Source organism: Marmota marmota, unplaced genomic scaffold (genome assembly GCF_001458135.2).
Source record: "Marmota marmota marmota unplaced genomic scaffold, marMar, whole genome shotgun sequence".
NCBI lineage: Eukaryota > Metazoa > Chordata > Mammalia > Rodentia > Sciuridae > Marmota > Marmota marmota.
The window spans coordinates 755559-780615 of record NW_026000108.1 but is presented as its reverse complement, the minus strand read 5'-3'; the positions used below and the strand labels follow the sequence as shown (position 1 = coordinate 780615).

The 25057-nt window shown below is 51.5% G+C and overlaps 1 protein-coding gene and 1 long non-coding RNA gene across 7 annotated transcripts in view; one reads left to right on the top strand and one right to left on the bottom strand.

Moving 5' to 3' along the window:
* The window catches only part of Rnf212 (ring finger protein 212), a 35801-nt gene that overhangs the window by 222 nt on the left and 10522 nt on the right, over positions 1 to 25057 (top strand). The window contains exons 1-9 of one of the 2 annotated variants that reach the window (XM_048784016.1): positions 4739 to 4855; positions 5387 to 5448; positions 6193 to 6267; positions 10616 to 10672; positions 11366 to 11424; positions 12637 to 12689; positions 12779 to 12830; positions 14099 to 14144; positions 18081 to 18144. In XM_048784016.1, the coding sequence (XP_048639973.1) occupies positions 6220 to 6267; positions 10616 to 10672; positions 11366 to 11424; positions 12637 to 12689; positions 12779 to 12830; positions 14099 to 14144; positions 18081 to 18144 (379 nt within the window). In that variant the 5' untranslated portion in view covers positions 4739 to 4855; positions 5387 to 5448; positions 6193 to 6219. Of the gene's footprint in view, positions 1 to 4738; positions 4856 to 5386; positions 5449 to 6192; positions 6268 to 10615; positions 10673 to 11365; positions 11425 to 12636; positions 12690 to 12778; positions 12831 to 14098; positions 14145 to 18080; positions 18145 to 25057 lie in introns of those variants that run through there. The other variant, XM_048784017.1, reaches the window with a different exon arrangement.
* On the bottom strand, positions 8499 to 13514 carry LOC125610887. Of its 5 annotated transcripts, none has more exons than XR_007340938.1 (5): positions 12379 to 13514; positions 11305 to 11470; positions 10936 to 11112; positions 10174 to 10789; positions 8499 to 10063 (listed from the first exon to the last, which is right to left on the bottom strand). It is a non-coding gene; the product is annotated as an uncharacterized LOC125610887 (long non-coding RNA). The 5 variants fall into 5 exon arrangements; XR_007340936.1 differs by having other exon boundaries at positions 10174 to 11112; positions 12379 to 12659; positions 12754 to 13513; XR_007340937.1 differs by having other exon boundaries at positions 10174 to 11112; positions 12379 to 12628; positions 12754 to 13513.

The following is a 25057-nucleotide window of genomic DNA, read 5'->3' as shown; positions in this document are numbered from 1 at the left end:
GGGCAGGGCGGGGGAGTGTGGGGCGGGGGTCCCCAGGAGCAGAAGTCCCTGAGGGACCGGATGGAGTGAGGAGTATGGGGTGGAGGTTCCAAGGGCAGAACCCGGAGTATGGGAACTACAAAGCCCCCGCGGAAGGAGGAAACCCCACAGGGGACGGGAACTCCTGGTTTGGAGCAGGCTAGGTGGTTACACAACCAGGGACGAGCTAAATTCTTTCTGAGAATGTTTTTTTTTGATGAGGTAGAGTTTATACAAGGAAAAAGAGCAATTGTGAAAATTCACAAAGCAGCACAACCTGAGAAATGGGGTCATGGTCAGGGACCAGCACCAACCCTGGAAGGCCCTTGGGCACTGCTGCCTGACTCCCTCCGTGGATGACCGTAGGCTGGAATACCACCAGTGGGATCATACAGCATGCATGCTTTCCTTGCAAGATTCCTCTCAGTTTGCGTGTTGTGGTTCATCTGCTCTCCTTGCTGTATGGTACACCACACCTTACTCAATAGATGGACTGATGGGCATGTAGGTTGCCTCCAGATTTGTCTGGCAGATGGTACTACTGTGAACACTCTTGCTCATGTTTGATTTCTGTTGGGTGTAGGTAGGACCAAGAGTAGAGTTGCTGAATTTCAGGTGTGTATTTAAATCCAAAGTTTCTGTGGCAGCTTGGGGAAAAGTGTTTTGGAGTGAGAAGATTTTTCAGGAAAAACTGTACAATGGAACATGTGAGAGTGGTTGAGGATAGGATGGGACTGTGAGATGGAGAGAAGTGATGGGTTTGGAAGAGATTAAGTGGATGTTCAGCAGACTTGAGTTAAGCAAGGCAGGGAACTAAGCAGGGGCTTCCCTGCTGAACTCTGGAGAAGGGACCAGCTGGGTGGAATGAGGCTCACAACTTCATATGTGAGCACTGTCCTGGGAGGAAACGGAGGCAATTGTACTTGTGGATCTGGAATTAGCCTGGAGCATATTCTGGGAGCTGTGTTGGTTAGCTTTCCTTTGTTGTGATCCTGAGTAAAACAAAAAGAGGAGGTTTCAGTCTATGGTCACCTGACTCTTTTGTTTCTGAGTCTGTGGTGAGACAATATCATGGTGAGGAGCACATGGTACAGAAAAGAAGCTCACCCTTGGTTTTAGGAAACAGACTGGGGACAAGATATACCCTTCAGGGGCATGCTCCCAGTTACCTACTTCCTCCACCTAAGGCCCAAGTCCTAAAGTTTTCACCACCTCCCAAACCTTCAACACATGAGCCTTTGGGGAATATTCCAGGTCCAACTCTAACATTTTGCTTCTAGTCCCCAAAGGCTCATCTCCTCCTCACAATACAAAATGCATTCAGTCCATCTCCAAGAATTCCCATAGTCAACAGTTCCGTCATTACTCCAAAGTCCAGTCCAGAGGCTCCTCTGAGACTCTTAGCTATAAGCCCTGTGAAAATCAAAAGCATTATTCCAATAAGCAATGACACAGGATAATCATTCCCATTCCAAAAGAAAGGAATAGGAGAATGCCAAGGAAGGATCAGAACAAAACAAGACCAAAACATAACAGGGCAAACATTAAATCCAGTAGCTCCATGTCCAGCATATGTCCGTGTGGTAATGGGATGTGGGCCCCAAAGGTGTTGGGCAGCCCTGCCCCTGTGGCCTTGCTAGCTGCATCCATCCTACATGGCCATTCTTTTGCACTGGCTCTGCTCCTTATCTGTGGCTTTGCTCTGGAGATGGTCTATTTCTGGAATCTCTTTCTGGGCTCTCCATAGCATCTTTAGCTTTATTCTTAAAGCTCCACATACTACCTTTTCTGAGACTGCCTTCAGGCATTGTAAGCCTGCCTCACTGCCTAAAACCTGAGTAGAAACTTTTGCAACCCCACAACTCCTACATTCTGCATGCCTGCAAAACCAGCAACTCGTGAACAAAGACAGGGACTGTTTGAACAGCAGCTGGGCCCCCTCAGATTGTGGCTGCAGTGGCCTTTGAGTGCTTGAATGGCTGAACACAGTGAAACAAATCCCAGGGAAACAACTTCCTACCTGGCCGGGGATGGGGGTGGGGGGGGGGGGCAGGGCATTCAGGCACTCACAAAAAAAAAAAAGTCTTTCAAACAAGTTTTATTCTTCTCATACTCTTGGGTTACTATAGGTAGGGTCTGGCCAGTTCTTGAGATGTCCTCAGGCATCTTGCCTATTGTCCTAGTGCAAAGCATTTGGTTTCTTTTTGTTGGTGCTAAGCCCTTTAGCAATTGTAGGCTTCTTGCCTGCAACTTTATGTGTGCTCCTTTTCTGGCCAAATTGCAAGTTTTTCAGATCTTTCCACTCAGCTTTTTGCTTCCAATTCTTACTATAAATTTGACTAAAAGAAACCAGCAATGCCTATTCCACAGCCTGAATGCTGCCTTGAAATTTCTTCCACCAGATTAATTAGTCCATCACCTTTAAACTCAGCTTCACACACAGTCTCAGGCCATGAACAAAATGTAGACAAGTTCTTTGCCAGAATGCATGGGTGGCCTCTAGTTCAGTTCCAGTAGAATCCTCATTTCCAGCCAAAACTTCATGAGCATAGTCTTTACTATCTATTCCTATCAGCATTCTGATCTTCTGAGATCCTACTAGTTGCCCATTAAGTTGTGCTTATGGCACTCTAAGTTTTTTCTAGCCTGCATTTTCAGACTTTTCTGAATCTCCTCACAAACCACCTACAAAGACTTCCGTACAGACACAGCAACAACTCTACTTCTTGGTACCAGTTTTCTGTGTTAGTTTTCCATTGCTGTGACAATATGCCAGACATACTTGAAAGGATAAAATTTTAACTTTGACTAATGGTTTTAGAGGTTTCAGTTCATGATCATCTGTCTCCCATTGTATCTGGGCCTATGGTAAAGAGGAACATCATGTCAGGGAGCACTTGGAAGCACAAAGTGGCCCACCTCATGGCAGATGGGAAGCTGGGGGCTGGGGAAATGATATACCCATCACAAACACACCCTCAGCTGCCTGCTTCCTCCAAAGGTTGTGGCGGGGGGGCGGGTAGAAAGTAGAGGTGTCAATGAACTGGACTTCCCAGTGAAGACAAATATCAGTGTTTGGATGTATCTGCTGGACTTGTGGCATCATTGATGATCTAAGGTGACATTAGAATGACAAAGACACTTGCCTTTGTGGTGTTGGGAGGTACAGAGACAGGGCTCAGTGTCAACTCTTAAGGCCACAGTACCCTGTTAGCAGTTGCTTGGTAGAGGTCCTAGGACATAGGGAAATTCCCAGGGACTTCTGGCTCTCGGAGCCTGAGGCTAAAGCAGGTTCCAATTGGCTGAGGTCATAGACACAGTGCTGGGGGCACAACAAGTTCAGGGACACACAATAAAAGGTGAAAAGAGATGGCTGTCCACGATCCACTGCTCATAAGCCCTCTAAGCTCTTGGTGTACCTCCTCCCAGACTTTTTCCTATGGATGCAAAATTTTAAATAAAGAGTGATACATGTGTGTATGGCATTTAGTAATTTGCTTTCATTAATTACTAGGGCATCTTCCCCTTTAAAATGTTTGTATCATCATTTTTAAGGTTTTAAAAGATCTTTAGTCACTGTGCCCTGAGTTATTTGATTCTCTACTAGAAATTTAGATCTCCTGAAATGTTGTTGCTACACACTACTTGCTCACCTACTTGATTTTTTCCTTTGAAATATATACATCCTAGTGGAATTTCCAGCTTGGTATGTACATTTTAAGGTAGGCCAGCTGCCCTCTAGAGAAGGTGTATCTGTATAGATCCCCAGTAATGACATGTGGGTGCCTGTCACATGTCATGACATGTCATGCTGGCTTTCGCAGTTCATTAGTGGCTTGGATTTTCTTTCTATGCACTTACCGGCTATTTGCACTTTTGCTGATTGCTCATCAGGGTCCTCTTCTTGGACTGCTTCTTTTTAGTTGCCTCAGAAGCCCTGTGTATCAGATATCAACCACTTTGTCTGAGCTGTGAATGATTTCCACTGTTGAGCCTCAGCCCTCCTCCCACTCCAGAACACTTGGGTTTTTATGAGACAGCTCTGTAATCTTAATTGAGCAGCTTCTGGTTTTGGGGTTGCACAAGAGGAATTTCCTAACTCCAGAATCTGCAGAGAAAGAAAGTGGGGAGGGGCATGCTGTCGAAGGTGGATGTTCTTAGGAGGGGGTGCCTTGAGTGTGAAAAGAGAGGGAAGGAGGCCATTCCTGAGGCTGGGGAAGGGACCATTTAATGCACACCCTGCCCCCTTCAGTGCAGGGAACTGGGGCAGAGTGATGACCACACAGACTTGCAAGATGGAGAGGAAAGAGGCAGTGAGCTCGGAGTTTCTGCTGGTGAGTCCAGAGCAGAAGGCAGGGAAACAGTGGGTTGCAAGTGGGGTCTGCTTTTGCCCCTCATTGAACATCCCCACAGACGCTGTTTAAAACCACAAGAAAAGCAGATGGATTGCAGCACAGTGTGGCGGACCCAGGAGACTGGAGTCTGCAGATCTGCCGCACCACCTTTCCAGTGGAGTGCCCCGTTCCCAGCTACACTGACCAGCTGGGCTCGTCCAGTTGGGTGGAGTGTGCTCCCTAGAAGGGCAGGGCGCTTGTGAACTGGTGATGGCTGTCAGCCCCAGGCTCCATGCTGACCAGTGGAGAACTGAAACCAGAGGGTCTGAGGAGGTGGCCGGTGGGGTTTTCCACCATGCTTAGGAGGGGCTGACTTCTTAATGATGCTGAGTGCTGTAGGGGTCCAAGGTGTGACCAGGCAACATGCTGACCTGGGCATGGGTCTCTCCATGGAGAGCCAGTGCTGAGGGCCAGCTACTGGAGCCCCACTTTCCAGAATGACAGTGAGTGTCACGGAGAGGAGGTGGTGAACCAGGGCTGGGTTGGAGCTGGAGCCGGGCAGCTGGGTGAGCTGGGTGTGGGCAGGCGAGGCATGCTGACCTTTCCTCTTCAGGCCCTAGGACCGGCTCACAGCAGTGAGATGGTGCCCAGTGAGTGGGGACGTGGCCCTCCATGGGGTGGAGGCCCAATGGGGAAGAACAAAACTCATTTCATCTTTTGGGTGGGTTGTAGGAGTCATTTTCATTATAAATAGTTGGAATTTTAAATTAGGACATCACTGTATGATCTAGTTGCAAGGAGCGACTGTGGTGGATTTAACTTAAGTGTTCTCTCTTAATGGGCTCTGTGTTGGCGTATTTGCAAAGCAGGAGGAAAGGGATGGTTGTGTAAAGTGTTTAGCTGTCCACAGCTACCCTCACCCGAGTCTGGACTTGTGGTGCTGCAAGTCTCTTAAAGGAGCATTAGCATGTCTGCATTTGTATGTCTTTAGAAGCACTGCAATGTAATGCAATAAAGTCTGTTTTATTTTATAGGTAAAAAGGATGAATGCTTGATTTGTAAAGTTCCTTGCCGTACAGTTTTGCTCTCAAAACATGTAAGTTGAAATCTGTGGAATTCAAGTATTAATCACAGTAGTACTTTTAATTTGAGATTTTTAGTCATGTGTGGTACTAAAATTTTCATTTGTTCTACTAACTTAACTGGATTTTCTATCTGGGTAATCAGAGTTCAGTTAGGATCCTGTTTCTAAAACCTCAGCACAGCTTCCTTTCTTGGGCCCAGATCAGCCTTGTGCAGGGTTGTTGGATTGTGCTGTGCCCCTGGAAGTGGAAGTGGGCGGGAACGATGGCTCCAGCCTAGGCCGGCTCCCTGAGAGGGGAAGGCTCTCCCTGCGGTCCTGTAGGTGAAGGAGTCCAAACCCTGCTGGGGATGGCCTGAAATGATGCCTTTGGTCCTGTCTACAGAAGACACCAGTTTAACTTGTTTTTAGTTGTAGTTGGGCACAATATCATCTATATTTTATTTATTTATTTTTATGTGGTGCTGAGGATCAAGCCCAGGGCCTCACACATGCTAGGCAAGCACTCTACTGCTGAGCCACAACCCCCTGTTCCTCTCCTTTTCTTCCCCTTGTCTTGGAGCATATTCTCCCTGGGCATAGAAGGAGTGTGGCCCTGAGGCTCAGGGGTTGCCAGTTGGCTCTGACTTGAGTCCTTCCCACTGCCCTGCACAGTCCTAGAGGGGCAGCCACCTTCCTTGTGCACCTGGAGGCCAGGGATGGTCATCTATGGTTAATTCTAGAAGCAGTAAGCCTACAGTCATTTGCTTTCTCTTTCAGACCGACTCGGACATACAGGCTTTCTTCATGGGCATTGACGGACTCTGCAGGAAGTACTCCCAGGAGACCGCCCAGGTGAGCCGTGGTGCTGCTCACCTCCGAGACAGGGCCAGTCCCTGGTAGGGCAGCAGGTACATACATCTGTGATGCCTTTCACCGTGTTGGAGGTGCAGCCTTTCCAGCACAAAACTTTAGATTTTGACACAGTGTTTGATCCATTTTGCTGCTGTTTGTGTTTAGGTGGCACACTGAGACTCCCCACCTCTGTTGTGTCCTGAGAAGCTCCTGGGCTGGGTTCTCTGGGTTCAGGCAGTAGGTTTCTTCTTGAAACTGTCCTTTGCTGATGCTCACCCAGGACCCAAGTCCCCACCTCGTCTGAGTCTTGGTGGCATTTGGCTCCAGGGTCCCTCCCTTCCAGACACCCCTTCTCTAGCTCCTCTGAGGAGTGCCTCCTGGGAGCTCCTCCACCTGTTTATTCCAGACCCTCCTCCCACCAACACACACTGTGCTTCAGTCCATGCCCTCCTACCTCAGTATGGACTAATGTGTGTCATTGTCCTCTCTGCCAGCCCTGGATGTCACTGAACAGCTTGCAGTCTTCTGTCTGCAGGGGAACTACCCAGGAAGGAGGGTCATCCTGTGCCCCAGCTCATCCCTCCTGCACCCATTCTGTTAAAGATATGGTGCACACCGACATTGTCTACCCCACCTGGGGCCAGGTTGAGTGGAGGACAGCCAGGAACTGCCTCCAGCAGTGCAGGAGGCCAAGGGAGAGCAGGCAACCACCTCAGTAGACCTCAGCAGCGTCCTCCTTGGCTGTTAGCCCTGTGTTCAGGCTGTGGCCAGCCAGGCCTCCACACCACCTCTCCCTCTCCAGGAACCCATTCCAAAATGATGCCTGAACTTCCCACAGGACAGAGCTGTTCCAATGCGACTCCCCTCTCAAATTGTGCCAAAGTCATGTCCTCCAGGGAGGGACACACAAAAGCTGAGTCACAGGTAGACAGGCCCCAGAATGCAAGGTGAGCATGACCTGGACACCTAGAGCAGGACACTCCTGCCCACCTGTTCCGCTCCATCCTGCCGGCCCCACACTCAGGCTGAGTCCCTGCAGGCCAGAAGTTATGTGAGTTGGTGAAATAGAAGGTCCTCACAGACTCAGGACCACAGGCAGTATGGTTCCTGGGCACTTCCCCGAGCAGCCTCCACAGGGGCCAGTGCCTCTCAGGAGAGAAGACAGTGGACCAGAGCTGCCTGGGATGCCCACCTGGCTCCACTCTGCCCTGTGCCTCATGGGCTTCAGGCCAGCCATGGAGGCCTGCGGCTCCAGCCTGGGTGGCAGAGGCTGGCCCGGTGACCTCCCCCCACCTCTGAGTGGCTGCCTCATAGCTGAGCTGTGGCTGTGCTGACCTCTGCACTCACATTTCTTGTAAGCGTAGGGTGGAGTTCTCCAGAGACCGATGGTGCAGTGGTTATTTACGTGACGTAACGGGCTTACTGCCTCCAAACAGTATTCCTAGATTTCTGTCAGCCTCCATTTCTAGTAGGGTGAATATTGACAGGTAAACCCTCACAAAGCTCTCTGGCTCCTCAGCAACTTTAGACTGCTAAGCTGGCTGGAGACCAAACCGAGCGCCATCGCTGAGGTCCTGGGACCTGCACCAGGACAGCATCAAGGGATCACCTGGGCCAGGACCCTCCAGAGGCCCTTGGGCCCCCTGCCTTCCCAACCTCCTCCTCCCGTGGCGGCCTCTGTCTGAGGAGGGCCTACCAGCTCTGGCTCTGCAGCCCAGGCACACGTGCCTCTTGCTGAACAGCCAGCCAGTCAGCCTGGGCATGTGTTGACCCAGCAGCCACTGCTCTCGACCCAGAAACACCCAGCACCCGTGCCCAGGACCTTGAGGTGCCTCTGGGGATGCTGCTCTTCCTGCGGCCTGTTCTACCTCATGGCCTTCGGTCTCCTGCAGTCTCTCGCCAGGCTGTGTGCTGTTGTGTGGGGGTGTGTGAGCCCTGGGCAGCGCTCTGAGCAGGCTGGTCCAGTGTGGCGCCTCCTCAGCCCTGGGGTTGACCCAGTCCCATCCAACCCAGAAGGCATATTCTCTTCAAAATGAGACTCTCAGTTTCTTTCTTTCTTTTTTAATATTTATTTATTTATTTTTCAGTTTTCAGCGGACACAACATCTTTGTTTGTATGTGGTGCTGAGGATCAAACCCGGGCCGCATGCATGCCAGGCGAGCACGCTACCACTTGAGCCACATCCCCAGCCCCTTTCTTATTTTTTTTTAATATTTATTTTTTAGTTGTAGTTGGACACAATATCTTTATTTTTATTTATTTTTATGTGGTGCTGAGGATTGAACCCAGGGCCTCGCATGTGCCAGGTGAGCGCTCTACCGCTGAGCCACAGCCCAGCCCTCAGTTTCTTTCTTAGCATCTCTAGTCTGTGGAGCTCAATATCCTTCCACGGTCAGGACTACAGAAACCCTGGGGACGATGTGAGATTGAAGGCCTGGGTGAGGCCTCAGAGGGATACAGATTGGTGGCCTGGATGCCTGGGGTCCAGTCTACCCCATCTGCTCTAGAGACTCCCTGGACTCCACACCACAGGGCAGTCCCTTTACAGCTCACCAGCCTCTCTGAGGCCTGTGCTTGTCTCCTCCCTTCAGTGAGCTTTCTGGGACCCAGGGACACCCTCCCTGTGGTCCTGTCACCCCATCAGCATGTGCCTTACACAGGGCAGGTCAACCACTGAGGCCTTGCCCTCCCCAGTCCTTTCCTGGAAACAACCATGACAAAGCAGGAGCAGCATTCCTCTGCCCCAGTGCCCGCTGCCCCGAGCCCACACACTTGGTCCCTAAGGGTTCCCCAAAGCTAACAGCACTGTGTGGTTTAGGTCATCACATGAAGCTCCGTCCTGTGCAGGCGCAGGACCTGTTGTAGATGGATGGGAGACAGACAGCTGTGTGTGGTCATCAGTCTGCTGCCAGGAATTCCCAGCTCCACTGGCCCCAGTCAGGACTAGAACCCGGAGGGCTCTATCTGGCCTTCCCTGAACAAGTCTGAGGCAGAGAAGACAGGAGAAACAAATCTCCTGTGGTCAAGTCTTGCCAGTGTGGACATGACACCAGTAGGCCCTGCACAGTCAGGCAGGTGTGTCTGCCACGGAGCCCCCCGCCCCGTGAGCCTGGGCCGCCAGAGGAGCGGGGCCCACCCTGCAGGGTTGGAGTGGCTCCATGAGACAAGCTGCAGGAGCTGGGCTGTGGGGAGTGTTTGATACAGGTAGGCACCTCCACCAGAGAACTAGAGACCTCCCAGCGCAGTCACGGATGGCCCTCAGGGTCATGGCCTGCGGCGTCATGAGGACTCCTCACCAGCCTTGGTGGGCAGCACCTGGTCGTCTTCTGCAGTTGGTCTTCTAGAGCCATGGGCTCTCTTAGATCCTGAGTCCTAAGCTCAGAGGCTTTGAGGAGGATGCTGACCCCACTGACCTGGAGGTGGCTCCCAGCACAGCTTGTCCCTAGGACGCAGGCGCAGTGTCAGGGCAGTATCTGTTCACAGCAGAGTTGGATCCTGTTTATACCAAATTAAGGATCATGGGAGATGCAGAGCACTCCAGTGTATCTGTTGTCACCAGCAGATGGTCGAGGTTGGTGACACGAGAGATTTACAGGAAGCCGACTTGACCCCACTTCAGCCCCCAGGCAGCCATGTTCCCTGGGGAGGTGCGCCAGATGGTGGTAGAACTTGGGCACATGGTAGCGGGTGCATGTGTCGGGTGTGACCCGTGGTCTGAAGCCTTGCTTGCAGGTGACAGCTTCACTCCTCAGTGTCACAGAGCACTGTTCATCTCCCACATGGGTGCTCGGAAGCCTGTGAAACAGCAGTGTTGGCTCCAGTTGGAGCTGCCTCCAGTCCAGACAGCCACAGGCTCCCTGGGCTTCTGCTCCTGCTCTTCTACCCACCCACCCCAGTCCACGTACCAAGTTCAGGTTCTCCTCTGGCTATGCTGGTTGGCCAGGAGGCCGTCCCTCCAGCTAGTCCCCTTGTCAGAGTGACATGCTGAGGTCCAGTCAGTGGGGTCTTGTGCCTTTCCACATGAGAGCAACAGGAACATCACCAGGGAGACACAGCCCTTGGCAGGGAACAGGCTCATCTGTGTTTGCATTTGGCCTCCTGCTGGCCTTCCCTATGGAGGGACATCTGTGCCAAGCATCCATTCTGGATAGCAGCTGGCCATGGGCAGCAGGCAGGAGCCTCCCTACCAAGTGGAGCCTGCCTGTGGGTAAAGAAGGGGGTCTGCTGGGGAAGGGCAGGTCGGAGTGTGTTGGTCCCCACACTTGCAGTCCTTTGCAGCTGAGTGTGTCCTCGGGAAGTGTAGGGTGAGCCTGAGCAGCACCTACATTGAGCTTATTGTCTCCTCAGGTTTCAGAATTTCAAGAAAAACACAGGAAGAGATTGTTAGCCTTCTATAGAGCAAAGGTAAATCAAATGACCTGTTGCCACTGGAGCACCTTTAATATTTGATTCAGATTTCATGACCGTGAAGATGAGTTATCAGGCAACGTAATATTGTCGCTATCTCCTGATCATTACCACCTGCACACACATAACCAAGGGACTTACCTTCTCAGTCCTCTCACACACCTAGAGGACAGGTGCTGTCAGCCACCTGCACAGACATGACCAAGGGACTTACCTTCTCAGTCCTCTCACACACCTAGAGGACAGGTGCTGTTAGCCACCTGCACACACATAACCAAGGGACTTACCTTCTCAGTCCTCTTACACACCTAGAGGACAGGTGCTGTCAGCCACCTGCACAGACATGACCTTGGGACCTGATCATTAAGTCTCTTTCTGTAGTTTGGCAGGTGACAGGTCCAGATCTTGACATTTTGCTTTCCGAGCCATTTAATAACCTGTGTGTAGAAGGTACACCTAACGTGGACTGAGTCCCCAGGAGGAACCCCACAGTGGGGGCGCTCCTGGTCTCTGCCCACTCCCTCAGCACTAGTGGTGTCCAGGGCTTTGCTGAGTCTGTAGCGTGCGCCTGGCTCAGCTGTGCTGGTGACCCAAGTCTTGCTAGCTAATGTGGATGGTGTCATGCTTACTTAAGAAGCAGCCAGATGGGTTCTTCACAGGGTCGCTGGCGCGTCCTCTCATTGTGTCTAGATCTCTCAGTTGGAAGAGTCCCTCAGGAAGTCAGCACTGCAGGTGGAGCAGCTGCAAAGGTAAGGCCCTCCCTAGGAGCAGTGGGCAGCCAGCCGCCTCTGACCTCTGAGACCGAGAAAGAGGGAGCCAAGGAGAGAGCATTTCATTTACTAGAAACTTCTGTCAAGGTAAAAAAAATATCCATGCAAAAGCTAGAGGAAAAATAGGGAGACAAAAAGAAGAAAGTGGAATAAAAAGTAACAAAAAAAGCAGGGCTCTGGAGGCACCCAGCGATTCCTGAGGCAGCCGGTAGGGGCTTGCTCACTTAGCAGTTCAGGGAGTGCCTGGTGCATTCTTCAGTCCTGGGGTTCGGCAGTTCTCCTGTGAATCAGGCCTGTGCCCTGAGCTCTGCTTCAGGGCGGCACAGGGAATGAGCTTACATGTCAGGCAGGGGTTGGGCACAGGTGCCTGGGAGGGCCCTGGGAGGCCACCCTTGAGCAGAAGCTGTGTCACTGTTGCACAATTGCCTGTCCTGGCTCATTCAGCCCAACAGAACTTGTGGGCACAGCAGTCCAGAACATTGAGTGGGGTGCCTACGCCATGGTGCTTCTTGTCTGCGCTGGGTGTACCTCCTCTGTCTGTGGAAACCCGTGCTCAGGACATCCACCAGGCTCAGGGGGCAGACAGGCCAGCCTAGGGTGCACATCACACACATGCCCAGTACATCCGCCAGGCTCGGGGCAGACAGGCCAGCCTGGGGTGCACATCACACACATGCCCAGTACATCCGCCAGGCTCAGGGGGGCAGACAGGCCAGCCTGGGGTGCACAGCCTGCCTGGGTAGAAAGTGTAGCACACAGTGGGCCTGAACTGGAGGGCCAGGTGTCGGGCCTCAAGCAGTGCCTGTCAGAAATCCAGGGCTTGGCTGGACCAGAAAAAGCAACCCATTAACTTTCCCACATTTCTCTACTAGCCTCTGAAGCCTGGTGTGTTCATGGCCCCTGCTGTCTGTCATGATCATGATTGGCACCTACCTTCCAGTGGCTGTTCGTCACACAGTTGCAGCAGCAGGAGTCTGTTACATGCATGGCTGGAGCTTGATTTCCTCCTGCTTCCAGGATAGGGGCAGCTGGACAGGCAGACCAGCAGTGTGTGGGAGCTGTTAGATTTGTCCAGAGCCCTTTTGCAAGCACCAAGTGCCGTTTCAAAGTCTTCTCACACTCTTAGCAGGGTTGAATTAGTAGGAGTGCATTTTTGTCATTTAATTCAGTACCGTTTCTCCATCTGTTCAGTATGAGATCGTCACAGCACACAGCTTTCAGCACAACAAAGAATTCCATTTCAAGTGAGTAACAACGCCCGGGGCAGTCAGAAAATGCATGCTGCCGACCACACTAACACGCACTAACCTGAATGCGTTTGTCACCCCTCCAGCAAAGCCACGTGGATGCCAGCTGCTGCCACCTCACTCCTCAGCCCCTGACAGGTGTGTGGCTGTGGGGTGGTGTGAAAGCAGGCAGACTCTGGGCCCCCCTGGGAATGAAGGAGCTGACTCTCCTCTGACCTTGACCAGGGTCCTACCAGGAGAATTTGTTTACGCTGGCACACACCTTTGTGACACTTGGCTGATCCATGCTCCATTTATGCCTGCCTGACCGTTCGTCTAGCACAGGAATCAACTGTGCTCCCCTGGTGTCTTACGGAAAACCTAGCCTGGGGCAGCCCCCCATTCTTCCAAGGGTGCACTGTCACAGTAGGAGACAAGAACAAAGGTTTTACTTACAGATCCTGGGCAGGGAGGACACAGTAAGTCAGGATGGCAGGCCTCCATCCTTGGGCTCCAGGAGGCAGAAATGAAGGCACAGAGGGAGGCACCCATGGCCAGGCCTTTATGGGGGTCAGGGCACTGTCCAGACAGGTCTCTTGTGGGAGTTATAGCTGGTGGGTCTAGAGAAAGCAGGCACAAGCTCCAGGAGGTCACACCGTGACTGAGAGGTGGTCACTGTGGCATATCCATGCAGTCGATGTGGGGTGCAGAGTCAGCAGACTGGTCAGGTAGGCTGTACCTCATAGTCCCATAGGAAGGTGTCACGATGAGCAAGTCATGCAGAGCAGGTATCTAGGACCAGCACCCTGGAGCTGGGGAAGGTGGAGAACTGTGAACTGTCCAGGAAGAGAGTTCTGCATATGGTGTGGGAAAGTTAAACTTGTGTTGAGAATACATGCCAGAGCAAAGTGAGATTAGGAGAATTTCTACCCAGGCCGGACCAATGGGAGTTACCCTGGACTCCCACTGAGGCTGTCAGAAAAGAGTTGGTCTTTTTGCTCTGGAGTCACTGGCTGTCAGATGGCCGGGCTAGGGGAGGGCCAGCCCCCAAACAAATCCAAGTGATGTTTCCTGTCCACCTTTCTCCTGGTGAAGGGTGAGCACATACTGGGCTCTAATGCTGGGAAATGGGCCAGGCAGTGGGTGGTGGACCAGTCCTGCAGGTCCAGGAAGAGTTGGGAGAGCTGAGAGGTGGGCAGCCAGGAGCAGAGAAGAACCTGCCAAGGTCCCTGTGTCCTGGAGAGGCTGCACTGATTTTACAGACAGTGGGCAGCCAGAGGGAGTGCAAGGGGTAGTGGGATCGAGGCATCATGGGTGGAAGGGTCAGACCTACTCACGGGGTCTGTACATGCAAGTGTGCTTAAACTGGTGTCTTTTAAATTATAGATAAGTCCTGGGCTCCACTAATGCATTTCACTGTTTAACAGAGTGGAGTCGATGGAAGTTGACCTTTCTCCTTCCCCAATGAGAAAAGTAAGTCCAGCAGGCCACCTTGTCTCTCCTGTCCTAAGCCCACATGCTACTGTCTTCCCTTGTCCTCGGTACTTGTGAATTGGCCATGCTTTGAACAGTAGCCTGACTTCTGTCAGATTGTTGCCATTTGCTGGCCCCTGGGAGGCGGGGTGAGTGAACTGGATCCTGAAAGACTTGAGAATGCATCTTGTCTGAATGGCCAGGCCTGTGGTCACCGAGGGGGCGGCCGCAGGGGCTGGGGCTTCACCTGTTTCACACTGCTGGAGAAAAGCGAACCCTGTCAGCCCGGAAGGGAAGCAGGTCAGAAATCTGAGGACTGAGAAAGGAACCTAGGAACCCTTGGTCGTGCCAGGTGGGCGGCACTGCCCCTCGGTCAGAACTGGGTCTCCTGCGCAGCCAGCCAAGTCATCCAGGCACTAGGCAGTTCAGAGGAGGTGGAAGAGGGCACTAGAGCTGGTGGGACAGTCAGGTCGAAGGTCGAAGGCAGGACACCGTAGGCTGGGGACAGGGAAGGTGCCACTCTGATGTGTGCTTGTCAGCATGTGCAGCTTCCTGAGCCCTTTGAGGTGCTGCTTATCAGCAGGCACCATCCTACATACTCTGTGGGTGTGACAGTCCTGGGGGCTTGTTGGTGGGAAATCATACCACTTCCAAGGGAGTCACCTGGACCTGCTGTGGAGGAGCCTGGATTCCAGTAAGGGGGCCTTCGCTTAGTAGGGCACGCGGAGCCACCTGCAGCTCTGGAGAGGAGAGACTCCAGTTCCTTGGCAGTTAGTGTGGGCGACGGCTGCCCCTCCCTGCCCAGCTCACCTCCTGCAGTTCTGTCCATGCCTGCTTCCTGTGGTGCACCCCATGTGCTCTAGGCATCTGCCGCCCACCTGCCTCAGCACACCTTGGCTCCTCAGAGATTAGACACTTGCTTCCATCTGTGCCTGCTTCAGAGATGACCCCATGCCCAAGGCTTCCTAGACCCACAGGGTAATGAAGGGTTTTCTCCTGTTGGGTCAGCTTCCGGTTTTCCTCAAGACCAGGAAATTAGTCCAGGCTGGACACTGAAAGACTGACAGGCTCCATTGAGCAGCATGTCACCAGGTGTCACAGGGTAGCTGAAGGGCCAAGATACAGTGAATGGAACTCCAGAGCCAGGTGCCCAGGCAGATGTTGGCAGATGTTTACTAGAGAGGACCAGATGGTGAAAGTGAAGGGCTTTGCAGTCTGTTGCAGCTTCTTGGCTCTGGCACTGGCACCCCAGTAGCCGCAGGCCATGTGCAAATGAATGGGCACGGCCATCCCTAAAAGGCTTTGTCAACGCAAACCAGACGTGGGCCATGGCTTGCCAGCAAGATACGAAGTTTCAAGGAAAACGTCTAAGACCAGTTTTTCTCCCTTGAAGTCCCCTGTGGCGCTGGAGTGGGTGTGTGGAGGTTTCTGGGTGCGGTGGGTGCTCTCCTGTAGTGGGTACAGGCAAGGTACTTCTGGGAGCCCTGCTGCAGCAGGCTCTGCAGAGCCCTCAAGTGCTGCCTGAAGCCAGGTCTTTCTAATTGCCCTCAGCACAGTCATGCCTCTCTCCAGGGGCAGAGGCGGCCAGGTGACTTCTCCATCCAGGCCTCACTTTAATGAGAAGGACTTCCTCCTGTGCAGTCAGCAGTGGTAGTGGCCGTGAAGTAAAATACATCTTCCAGATATAAAGCAGATACTCCTCACATGCCTCATCTACCCATCAGTGAGGGGAGGCAGTAGAATGAGGACTCTGACATGGAGGAGCCCAAAGAGCAAGTCGGGTGTGGGGAACCAAGCACCGCAGAGGCCGAGAGCCCCTGAGGCCGTGGACGGGAAGCTCCAGCCGAAGGGACTTCCCCTGCTCTCTGGCCTCAGGAGTGCCCAGCAGAGACCTGCTCCAAGCACGCTGGGAACAGGGAGGGAGGTCAGTCTGCTGGATCACCCATGAGTCAAGACTCCCAGGTGCTTGATAGGGCCAAGTGGGCACTGCAGGAAGCTGGTCCTGAGGTGGGCACGCAGGCTGGGGGGTGCTGGTCTGCTGTGCCACCTGTTTGTGCTCTGGATGGGTTGAGTTGTCTCGTATTTCCTGGGGCTGCCTAGCTTCCTATAGAGAGGCCTCCGTGCTCGAAGACCTGCTCCCCAGAAGGTGGCCCCAATGTGGGACCCCTCCCTGGGCTCTCAGCTCTCTGTTCCCAGAACCATTCGGAGGGATCTGGTCCTGCACTCTGCCTTGGCCTGGCTGCCCAACAGGCAGTAGGAACATGCTCTGGCTGGGTTCTAGTGACAGCTGGGACTGCCGCAGGTGAAGGCAGAGCCAGTGCCCCAGACCAGGATGGCAGTTCCCAGAGACACCCCAGACACCTGGGCCTCCTGGCACCATCTTCCCTGGCCCTACCCTACAGATGCTGTGATCCAGGTACTTCCAAGCCACCAGAGAGTTGCCTGTGTCCCCATGACCTCTCCACTGGCTCAGGGGTGACCCCGCCCTGGAGGGACCAGCCACCCTACTTGAGCCCTGACTTGGGCAGCGCATAGGGATGTCATTGGCCTCTGGCCTGCTGAGCAGGCCACTTGTCCACTGGATGGTCCCTGGCATGTTCCCTACCCTGTCTCTACTCCCACCTGCATCTTCTCCCCATTTACTAGGAGTTGGTGACCTCGCCCACGCCCAACAAGACCAAAACATGGGGTATTGGTAGCTTCTCTCCCTGAACTGCAGCTGCAGCCTGCATGCTCTGGCCTCATGGGGCAGCTCTGGACACTCCCTCTCACCTGTCAGGAGCGCCCACCCTCATTCCACCATTGCTACACCCATCTGCCAGCTGACTTTAACATGGTTTGCTGAAGAAGCCCTGACACCACCTCCTCTTTGAATTGGGTTCCTTTCACTGCTCCACTGGGAGTCATCCTTGAGTGCTGCAGCCAGTCCTTCCCTTCTCTGTGGGCTCCCCAACTGTGGCCACTCAGTGGGTCCAAGTGTCCAGGTGCCTGTGGTTCACTGTGTACCAAGGCATCTCCAGCAGGCCTGGGCATGCGATGGGGAGTGAGGCAAAGAGCCACAGCTCATATCCAGCAGCATTCAGTTGCTACTCGTACGGCCCCTCTAGTTCCTGCGCCTTACCTTCTGCCCTCCACAGGTCACAGCCAGGCACGTACAGGCCGTACAATTTGAAACTTCACAGAGAAAAGCTAAGACTAGGGTGGGTGAGTCGTTTTTCCTCATCTTGCACCTAGCGAGAAAGAGGTCTTACTTGTGGATCAGCTCTTGAGCCCTGTCTGGGAGACAGCCTGGTAACAGTTGAAGCAAAAGGATTCAGAGAGGTTCGAGTGCCCAGGGTGGCGGACACACTGAGGGAGTATGGAGGGTGGCCCCAGGGCATGGCCTGCTCAGATGCTGATGTGCAGCCTTATTGTTTCTGGCCTTTTGTCTCTGGCCTGGGCTCTTGTAATAAGATGTGCCAAGACCAGGTGCCTAGGACTGGCATCTAGGTCACACCAAGCGTGAAGGGTCTCAGTCACAGCTGCGTGACCTGGGCAGTCTCGAAGGTCAAGCAGGGAAGCTGAAGCGCTTGGCTCATGTTGCCACAGGGGGCACTGAGCAGGGTTCAGCATAGGAGGTTCCTCCCAAGATAAGTCCCTAGCATTATCAGGACTTGTTGACTTTGTCTCTCCTGAAACGCTTCCACACGGAGTGTGGTTCTGCTTCCACTCACCACCTCTGGCCCCGGTGAGACAGAGAGAGTGGAGCTGGGAATCCCTCGCCCCTTGCCAGCCTGGGCCAGGGCCAGAGGCAGATGCCCAGCCACGTCAGACAGGAACCTGTCCTGGAAGGACTGAGGAGGCAGAGCTCCAGGGAAGAGGTTCCTCGTCAGCAGATTCTAAACCTCACAAGTGGCATTTGGAATTTTAATAGTTGTTTTCTTTTTTCATACTTAGCCTGAAGTAGCAGCTGGTCCCACAAGAATCTCTTTGATTAGTCCACCTCAGGGTGGACGCATGGGTAAGTAAAAGTTCCAAGTCCACACACCAACTAAACCGCTCCTCCAAAGCCCCATGTTGGCAGAGTCGTAAGAAGGTCCCCAGGTGAGGGCTGTCCTGGCAGAGAGAGCAGAAGGCTGCACAGGTGCAGGGTGTGGCCCCAGAGCCCTGTGGGAGAAGCTCTTGGGTTGCCTTGGAAGATGCTGGTCCTGTGGCACTCTGTCCCCATTGGCCCCACTTGGAAGTTGTGATGCCAGGTTGCTTGCAGGGAGTGGCTTTGTGGCTGCTCCGTTTCCCTGCTGGCGAGGACTGCTGAGCCTCCAGGCCCTGGTGGGCTCTGCACAGTCCCTGGCCTCCTGTGCAGGCTGCCACCCCCACCGTGACACTTCTCACTGTGCCTCCCAGGGGCGGTAGTGGCTGACTCATCGTGGTGTGGTGCTGCCAGGGCCTGGCCATGTTGGGGCACGGACCCTTGTCTTCACAGGATCCTGCTTAGCACATAAGCCTCTGGATGCTCAGTGATGTCCTGAGAAGTCATACGAGGGCTGCCCCCACTGGCCACCACTGCTCCAGGCTGAGCACCACCCAGGTGCCCTCAGACAGACCTGATGCCCTTGTTTCTTCTGTGCCAACCTGAGAGAGAAAAACATTATTTTGATGTTCATTTCCCTGAGTGTTGATGGTTCTGAGTGTCTTGGTATTATTCACCTCTCGTTTTTTTCTCTGAATTATCTATTTTCATGTTTTGAACGTTATGAATATGAAATCCTTGATATGAATGATATTGACCTTTTTGCCCAATTTGCTTTGCAATTCTGTATTTGACTTTTGGGTTTTAGAAACTCAACATTTTTGTGTACTCAAATTTGTTGCCCTTTTCATTTGATAAGGTGGTCAAGTGCATAACTAAATCATTCTCCTAGTTGGCTTTTTTAAGACTACTTTTTACAGTGGTTTTGAGCTAAAGGTAGAGGGCTGCTGTCTGCCTGTGGCCGCAGCACACAGCATGCCACCAGAGTGCTGTGAGAGCAGAGCCAGCCTGGATGGGAGCCCCCAGTTGGGACTCTCTCTGCTCTGGTCTGGACAGGGCTGTGATGACGCGTGTCTCCACTGTGGCAGCAGCCCTCTGTGCCCTGCTGCCCCTCGTCTCTCCTGGTCTTTTTACTGTCCCCAGTTTTGCCTTGTCCAGTGCGGCCTGCAGCTGGAGTTGAGTGTGGCCTTTCAGTTTGTTCTCTTGGCTTAGTCTGTGCTCTTGAGTGCTGCGCCTCTCCTTCCGAGGCTCGATGCTCTTTTCTTTCTAGGCTTGCATCGTATTTGCCTGTGGGGATACCCTGCAGCCATCCCAGCTGCTTCCCAGTCGAGGCACTACGTATACTGCTGCAGTAATGTGCTGCCAGTGTTCAACTCCTGTGGTCGACACCAAGTAGGACGGCTGCTGCTGGGCCTTGCTGGAGAGCACGCTGGTTCTGAAAGAAACTGCCGATTCCTGGAGTCCTGCCATGGCGGTTGGCGTCTCCTGGTGATGCACAGTGAGCATCTTCTCGTGGACGTTCACCGTCTGGACGACCTTGTTGACATGTGTCAGGTCTTTGGCCATTTTTTGATCGGGCTGCTTGTTTTCTGTTGAGGAATTCTGTGTATGTTTCCGGTAACAGTCCTTTATCAGATGTGTCTTTTGCGAATATCTTCTCCTGTCTGTGGCTTATCTGTTTACTCCCTTGACATTGTCTTTTGCGTAGCAGGATTCTTTGAGTTTTTTTTCTGAAACTTGTCCAGATTCTTAGGCCTCTGTCTGGAAGCATACTGTAAGATGAGAATCCACCTTGCTTCTTTAATAATTTACTGGAAACTACTCCAGACACACAGAAATTTTGTAAAGACATCCCCTCCAGGTTCCTTGACCACTAACCTCTGTCAGAGCTGGTCCCTGTTGTCACTGGTGTCTCGCATGTCACAAACCTGATGCCTGAGGCCCCTGAAGAAAACAGAGCACCCAGCACTCTGGCCCAGCCTTGGCCTCCACAAAGCCCTGCTCTCCCTCCAGCCAGAGCCCTCAACAGAGTGTCTTTCCATCATCCTCCACACTTTCCCCCGGGCTCTCCATTTCTTGTCCTTAAAGAATATAGACCTTAAATTCTGAAGATGACCTGGAGCCTGGGCTGTCTGGAGTTTCCTCCTGTGACCCCATGTGCTGCTGTGGCAGGAATGTGCCAGTTCTTCCTGGTAACTCACACCAGGGCATACAGGTTGCCCTGTCCCCTCCCTGGGGACACTGACCACACTGCCATCTGTTGGTCACTTCACTGCAGTTCCATCTGCCCACAATGAGTGGATCTCAGAGTCTCCCTGACAGTGATGCCTGTTCGGCCTCCAACCACACTCAACCTTAGTTCCCAGGACCAGCTCCCAGGACCGCCTCACGGCATTTTTCTGTGTCCATAATTTCTTCTCCATATTCCACTGCAATTTCCCAAGTCAGGCTTTATTGATTCATTACACTCTGGAATCAGATTTCTGTTTTCTTCAGTGCGTTAGTTTCTCCGCTCAGATTCTCCCAGATACAGCCTGGCATGGTGGTGCACACCTGCAATCCCAGCCACTCTGGAGGCTGAGGCAGGAGGATCACAGATTCAATGCCAGTAGGACTGTGGACAGTGAAGACTGGGATCATGAAGTTTCTGAGGAGGAGGACTCCATTGGAATACGACTATAGGCCATTTGTGTTATGTTCTGGCAAAGCAGTTCTCTACTTTTGCCCTGAGACTTTCTGTGAGGCTCAATTTAAAGGTGATGGACTGATTAATCTGGCAGAGGAAATATCAAGGGAGCGCAGCATTCAGGCAGTGGAACGAACATTGCTGGTGGTTTTTAGCCAAGTATACTGTGATAATCAGAAGCAGAGAGCAAAGATTTTAAAAACTTCAAGTTTGGCTAGACAGTGGGAGTAAAATTGGGACTAAGAAAATTGTGGTTGTTAAAAGAGATTTCAACCACTAAAGAAATGCTAAATACTCTACATAGGTTAAGTGATAAGAAGCGGGGCTGGGGCTGCAGCTCAGCGGTAGTGCACTCGCCTACCATATGTGAAGCCCTGGGTTGGATCTTCGGCACCACCTAAAAATAAATAAATAAAATGAAGATATTGCGTCCAACTACAACTAAAAAATAAATACTTAAAAAAAGAAATAAGAAGAAGGATGGTTTGAGTGCCACTCAGGAATTGGTGATTCCATGCCCATCTTAGGCTCATGGTTATAAAAGTAAAAACTCCTTTGAGAAGAGACCACTGGGGCACTCTGCTTGCACAGGGGGCTTAAGATGTTGTTTCACCGTGTTCAGCTGCCCAGGCACTCAGAGGCCACTGCACTCAGGGTCCCAGGAGGCTCAGCTACTGCTTGATATGGCAGCAGGCGCTGGTTTCAGTGATATGGTCCTGATTCTGGAGGACTATAGGCTGCTGGATCGGGGGTCATGGAGGCTTCCACCGAGATTTTTCAAAGCAAGGCCTAGGAGGCTAGGCAGAGTGCAGCAGGGTCAGAGTCCCTGGGGCTGCCCTGAGAGGGTGATGTGTGGAGATGTGGAAAGGAAGCCAGTGCTGCAGTGCAGACCTCCACGGTTCAGAGACCCCCATACCATGGGCTGTCTGCCAAGGAAAGCTGCAGGAATCAAGCAGAGACAAGCCCAGAGAGAAGCTTGTGGCGGTAACCAACAAGGTCATTGGGGTGGAGCGACACGAGTCCTTTGGAGAGAACATCATTGCTATGATTCAGATGTGGTGTCCCCAGAAAGCTCACACGTGAGACCAGGCAGGGTTTGAGGGAGAAATGATAGGGTTATAGGCTTTCCTAATCAGTGAGTTAATCCCTGAGCAGGTAGGGTGTGGCTGGTGGAATGCCAATAGGACCGTGGGGCATGGCTGTGGGGTGTGTGTTTTGTGTCTGGTGAGTAGAGTCTCTCTGCTTCCCAGCCATCATGTGAGCTGCTTCCCTCTGCCAGTCTTCTGCCATGGTGCTCTGCCTCACCGTGAGCACTGAGGAATGCAGCCGGCCTTCTGTGGACGAAGAACTTCCAAACTGTGAGCCCTCAAATAAACTATTCCTTCTCTACAATTGTTCAGGTCAGATATTTTAGTCAGAGCGGCAAAAAAAGCTTATTAAACCAATCACAATGCCGTATGCCCCAGATGCTGGACCCAGAGCTACAGGACTTATTTGCCCAGCCAGATTTTTGGTCTTGCTTTGTTCCTATCTCTTCATTCTGTATACCTCTGTGTCTTCCTTTAGGGATGGAAATGCTCATTCTTTGCCATTATATATTGGGTATATGTAACTTCTTTTGATCTTTACGAGAGAAATTAGCTAAGAATTTGCCCTGAGTCTCAGGTAAGATTTTGGATTTGGACTTTTAGGCAGTGCTGGAACTTTTAAGACTGTGGCGGCTGTTGGAAATGGACTAATTGTATTTTGCATTGTGAGATGGTCATGAGCTGTTGGGGACCAGGTTGGAATGTATAGCTTAGACAGGGTGTGTCCCCCAGAAGCTCATGTGTGACACGATGAAGAGTTGTCACAGGTGAATTATTAGATGAGGAGAGCTATCTGTGGGCTGATCCACTGATATGGTAGACGGGTGGTCTCTAGGGCGTTGTCCCTGGTAAGTGGAGCTCTCCCTGCTCCCTGACTGCCATGTCCTGAGCGGCTTTCTCTACCAGGTCCCCCGTGCCAGGACATTCTGTCTCACCTTGGACCAGAGTTCTGGAGTTGGCTAACTATGGACTGAGACCTCTGAAACCAGGAGCTGAAATAAACTTTTCCTCCTCTAATATAGAAAGAAGGACCCATTGGTAAGTTGTCTATGAGAAAGACACTCCATTCAAAGTCACAGATAGGTCTAAAGACAAACTATACCCCAGATGTATCAAGCGACAGATCCAGAAGAGAACTGGAGTAGCTATTGTTTATGTCAGGCAAAATAAGTTTTAAGATGGAAATTTACTAGGGATAAAGAGTCCATTTATTTTTTCTTATTCTTTTTAAAATATGTTTTAGGTTGTAGGTGGATACAATATCTTTATTTCATTTTTATGTGGTGCTGAGGATCGAACCCAGTGCCTCACAGGTGCTAGGTGAGCGCTCTGCCTTTGAGCCACAACCCTAGCCCAAGGAGGCCGTTTCATGATGACAAAAAGGATCTAAATGTATTAGGATAGAATAATCATTGTCTACACACCAAAAAAAGAGAGTTCTAAAATATGAGACAAAACTGACAGAATTTTAAAAATCACTGATTCAACAGTTATGATTTGGGTATTTCACTAGCCTATTCCCAATACCTGATAAAACAACTGGATGAGTAAGCAGTGAGATAAAAGACTCAACACCATCAACCACTGACTCCTGGGCAAGCAGCAGCAGAGTACATGTTCTTTTTGAGTGAAAGTAGGATGTTCTAGAATAAATCATGTATCAGAACCTAAGACAACTTTTAGTTATTTCAAATGATTTTGATCATGCAGTGTGTACCCTGACTGCAGAGAATTAAGATGCAAATCAACAAAATAATCTGAGATTAAAACAAATATTTCAAAATTAAACAGTTCAACTCAAACTACTCCATGGATCAAAGAAAAAAATCACAAGGGACATTAGAAAGTATCTTGAACTGAATGAAAATACAGCATATTTCACGTCATTATGGTTTGGACCTGGAACATCCCTCAGGAGCTCCTGGGCTGAAGGTTGGCCCCTGAAGCTGCAGCATCCAGAGGTGGGCTCTTGTGAAGGGACTGGACCCCGAGGCTCCGACCTCCACAGTGAGTCAATCCATGGATGGCTTCCTAGTACGACGGTGTTGTGGGAGGTGGTGGAGGCTGTGGGGGGTGGTGGAGGCTGCAGGAGGCGCGCACGGTGGGAGGAAGGGTTCCCGGGGTCTAGCTTGTCTAGCCCCTCCCCATCCCGGCTTTGGGTTTGCCATGGGGTGAGCATCGTTCCTGAAGTTTCTCCCTGGAGCCGGCTGACCATGGACTGAAACCTCTGAACCCACAGTCAAAATAAATCTTTCCTCCTAGATTGTTTTTCTCTGGTATTTGTCCCAGGGACAGAAAGCTGACTCCCCTGGAGATGATGCAGGGAAAGCCCAGAGGGAAGCTCATAGCTTTAAACACTTGAATTAGAAGGAACACCTGCACTCGGTCACCCAGCCTCATGCCCAGGACAGTGGAGTAGAAGTCCATGAAGCAGCAAACAGGAACATAGAAATGGCCCGTGGAGCCCGAAGCTGGTTCTTCAAAAAGAGACCAGATTATCGAAACTGACTCAAGAAGAAGTTGTAAAACTGGACAGGGAAAAATCCTGTTTCTTAATGGTTTCATGGGTAAAATCTATCAAGCATTTAAGGAAGAAATAATACCAGTACTACAGACTCTTCAAACACTTTGCAGTTCATTTTATACGGTCGGCAATACTCGGTACCAAAGGCAACACAAGAGGGAAAAAATTTGAGCCAAAGTTCCTCACAAAGATACAGAACTATTTTGTCAAATCTAACAACATATAAATGGGTAACTATTATACCATTCCCAAGTGGAGATTATCCCAGGTGTTCAAGGTTTATTTGACATCTGAACATAGATTAACACATATTAGCAAAATTTAAAAATGAATAACATTTTCAATTGGATAAAATTCTATAATTACTTATGGTAGAAACTCTCAACCAACATTTAATAAAGGGGAACATCCTCAACCTGATAAAAGGACATCTTTAGAAAACCTACAACCAACATCAAAATTAATATTGAAGCCCATGCCTGTAATCCCAGCTGCTTGGGAGTCTGAGGCAGAAGGATGGCAAGTTTGAGGCCAGCCTGGACAACATAGCCAGATCCCATCTCAAAACAGTTCTTTTAAAAATGATGTTAAATATGGACTGTTTTT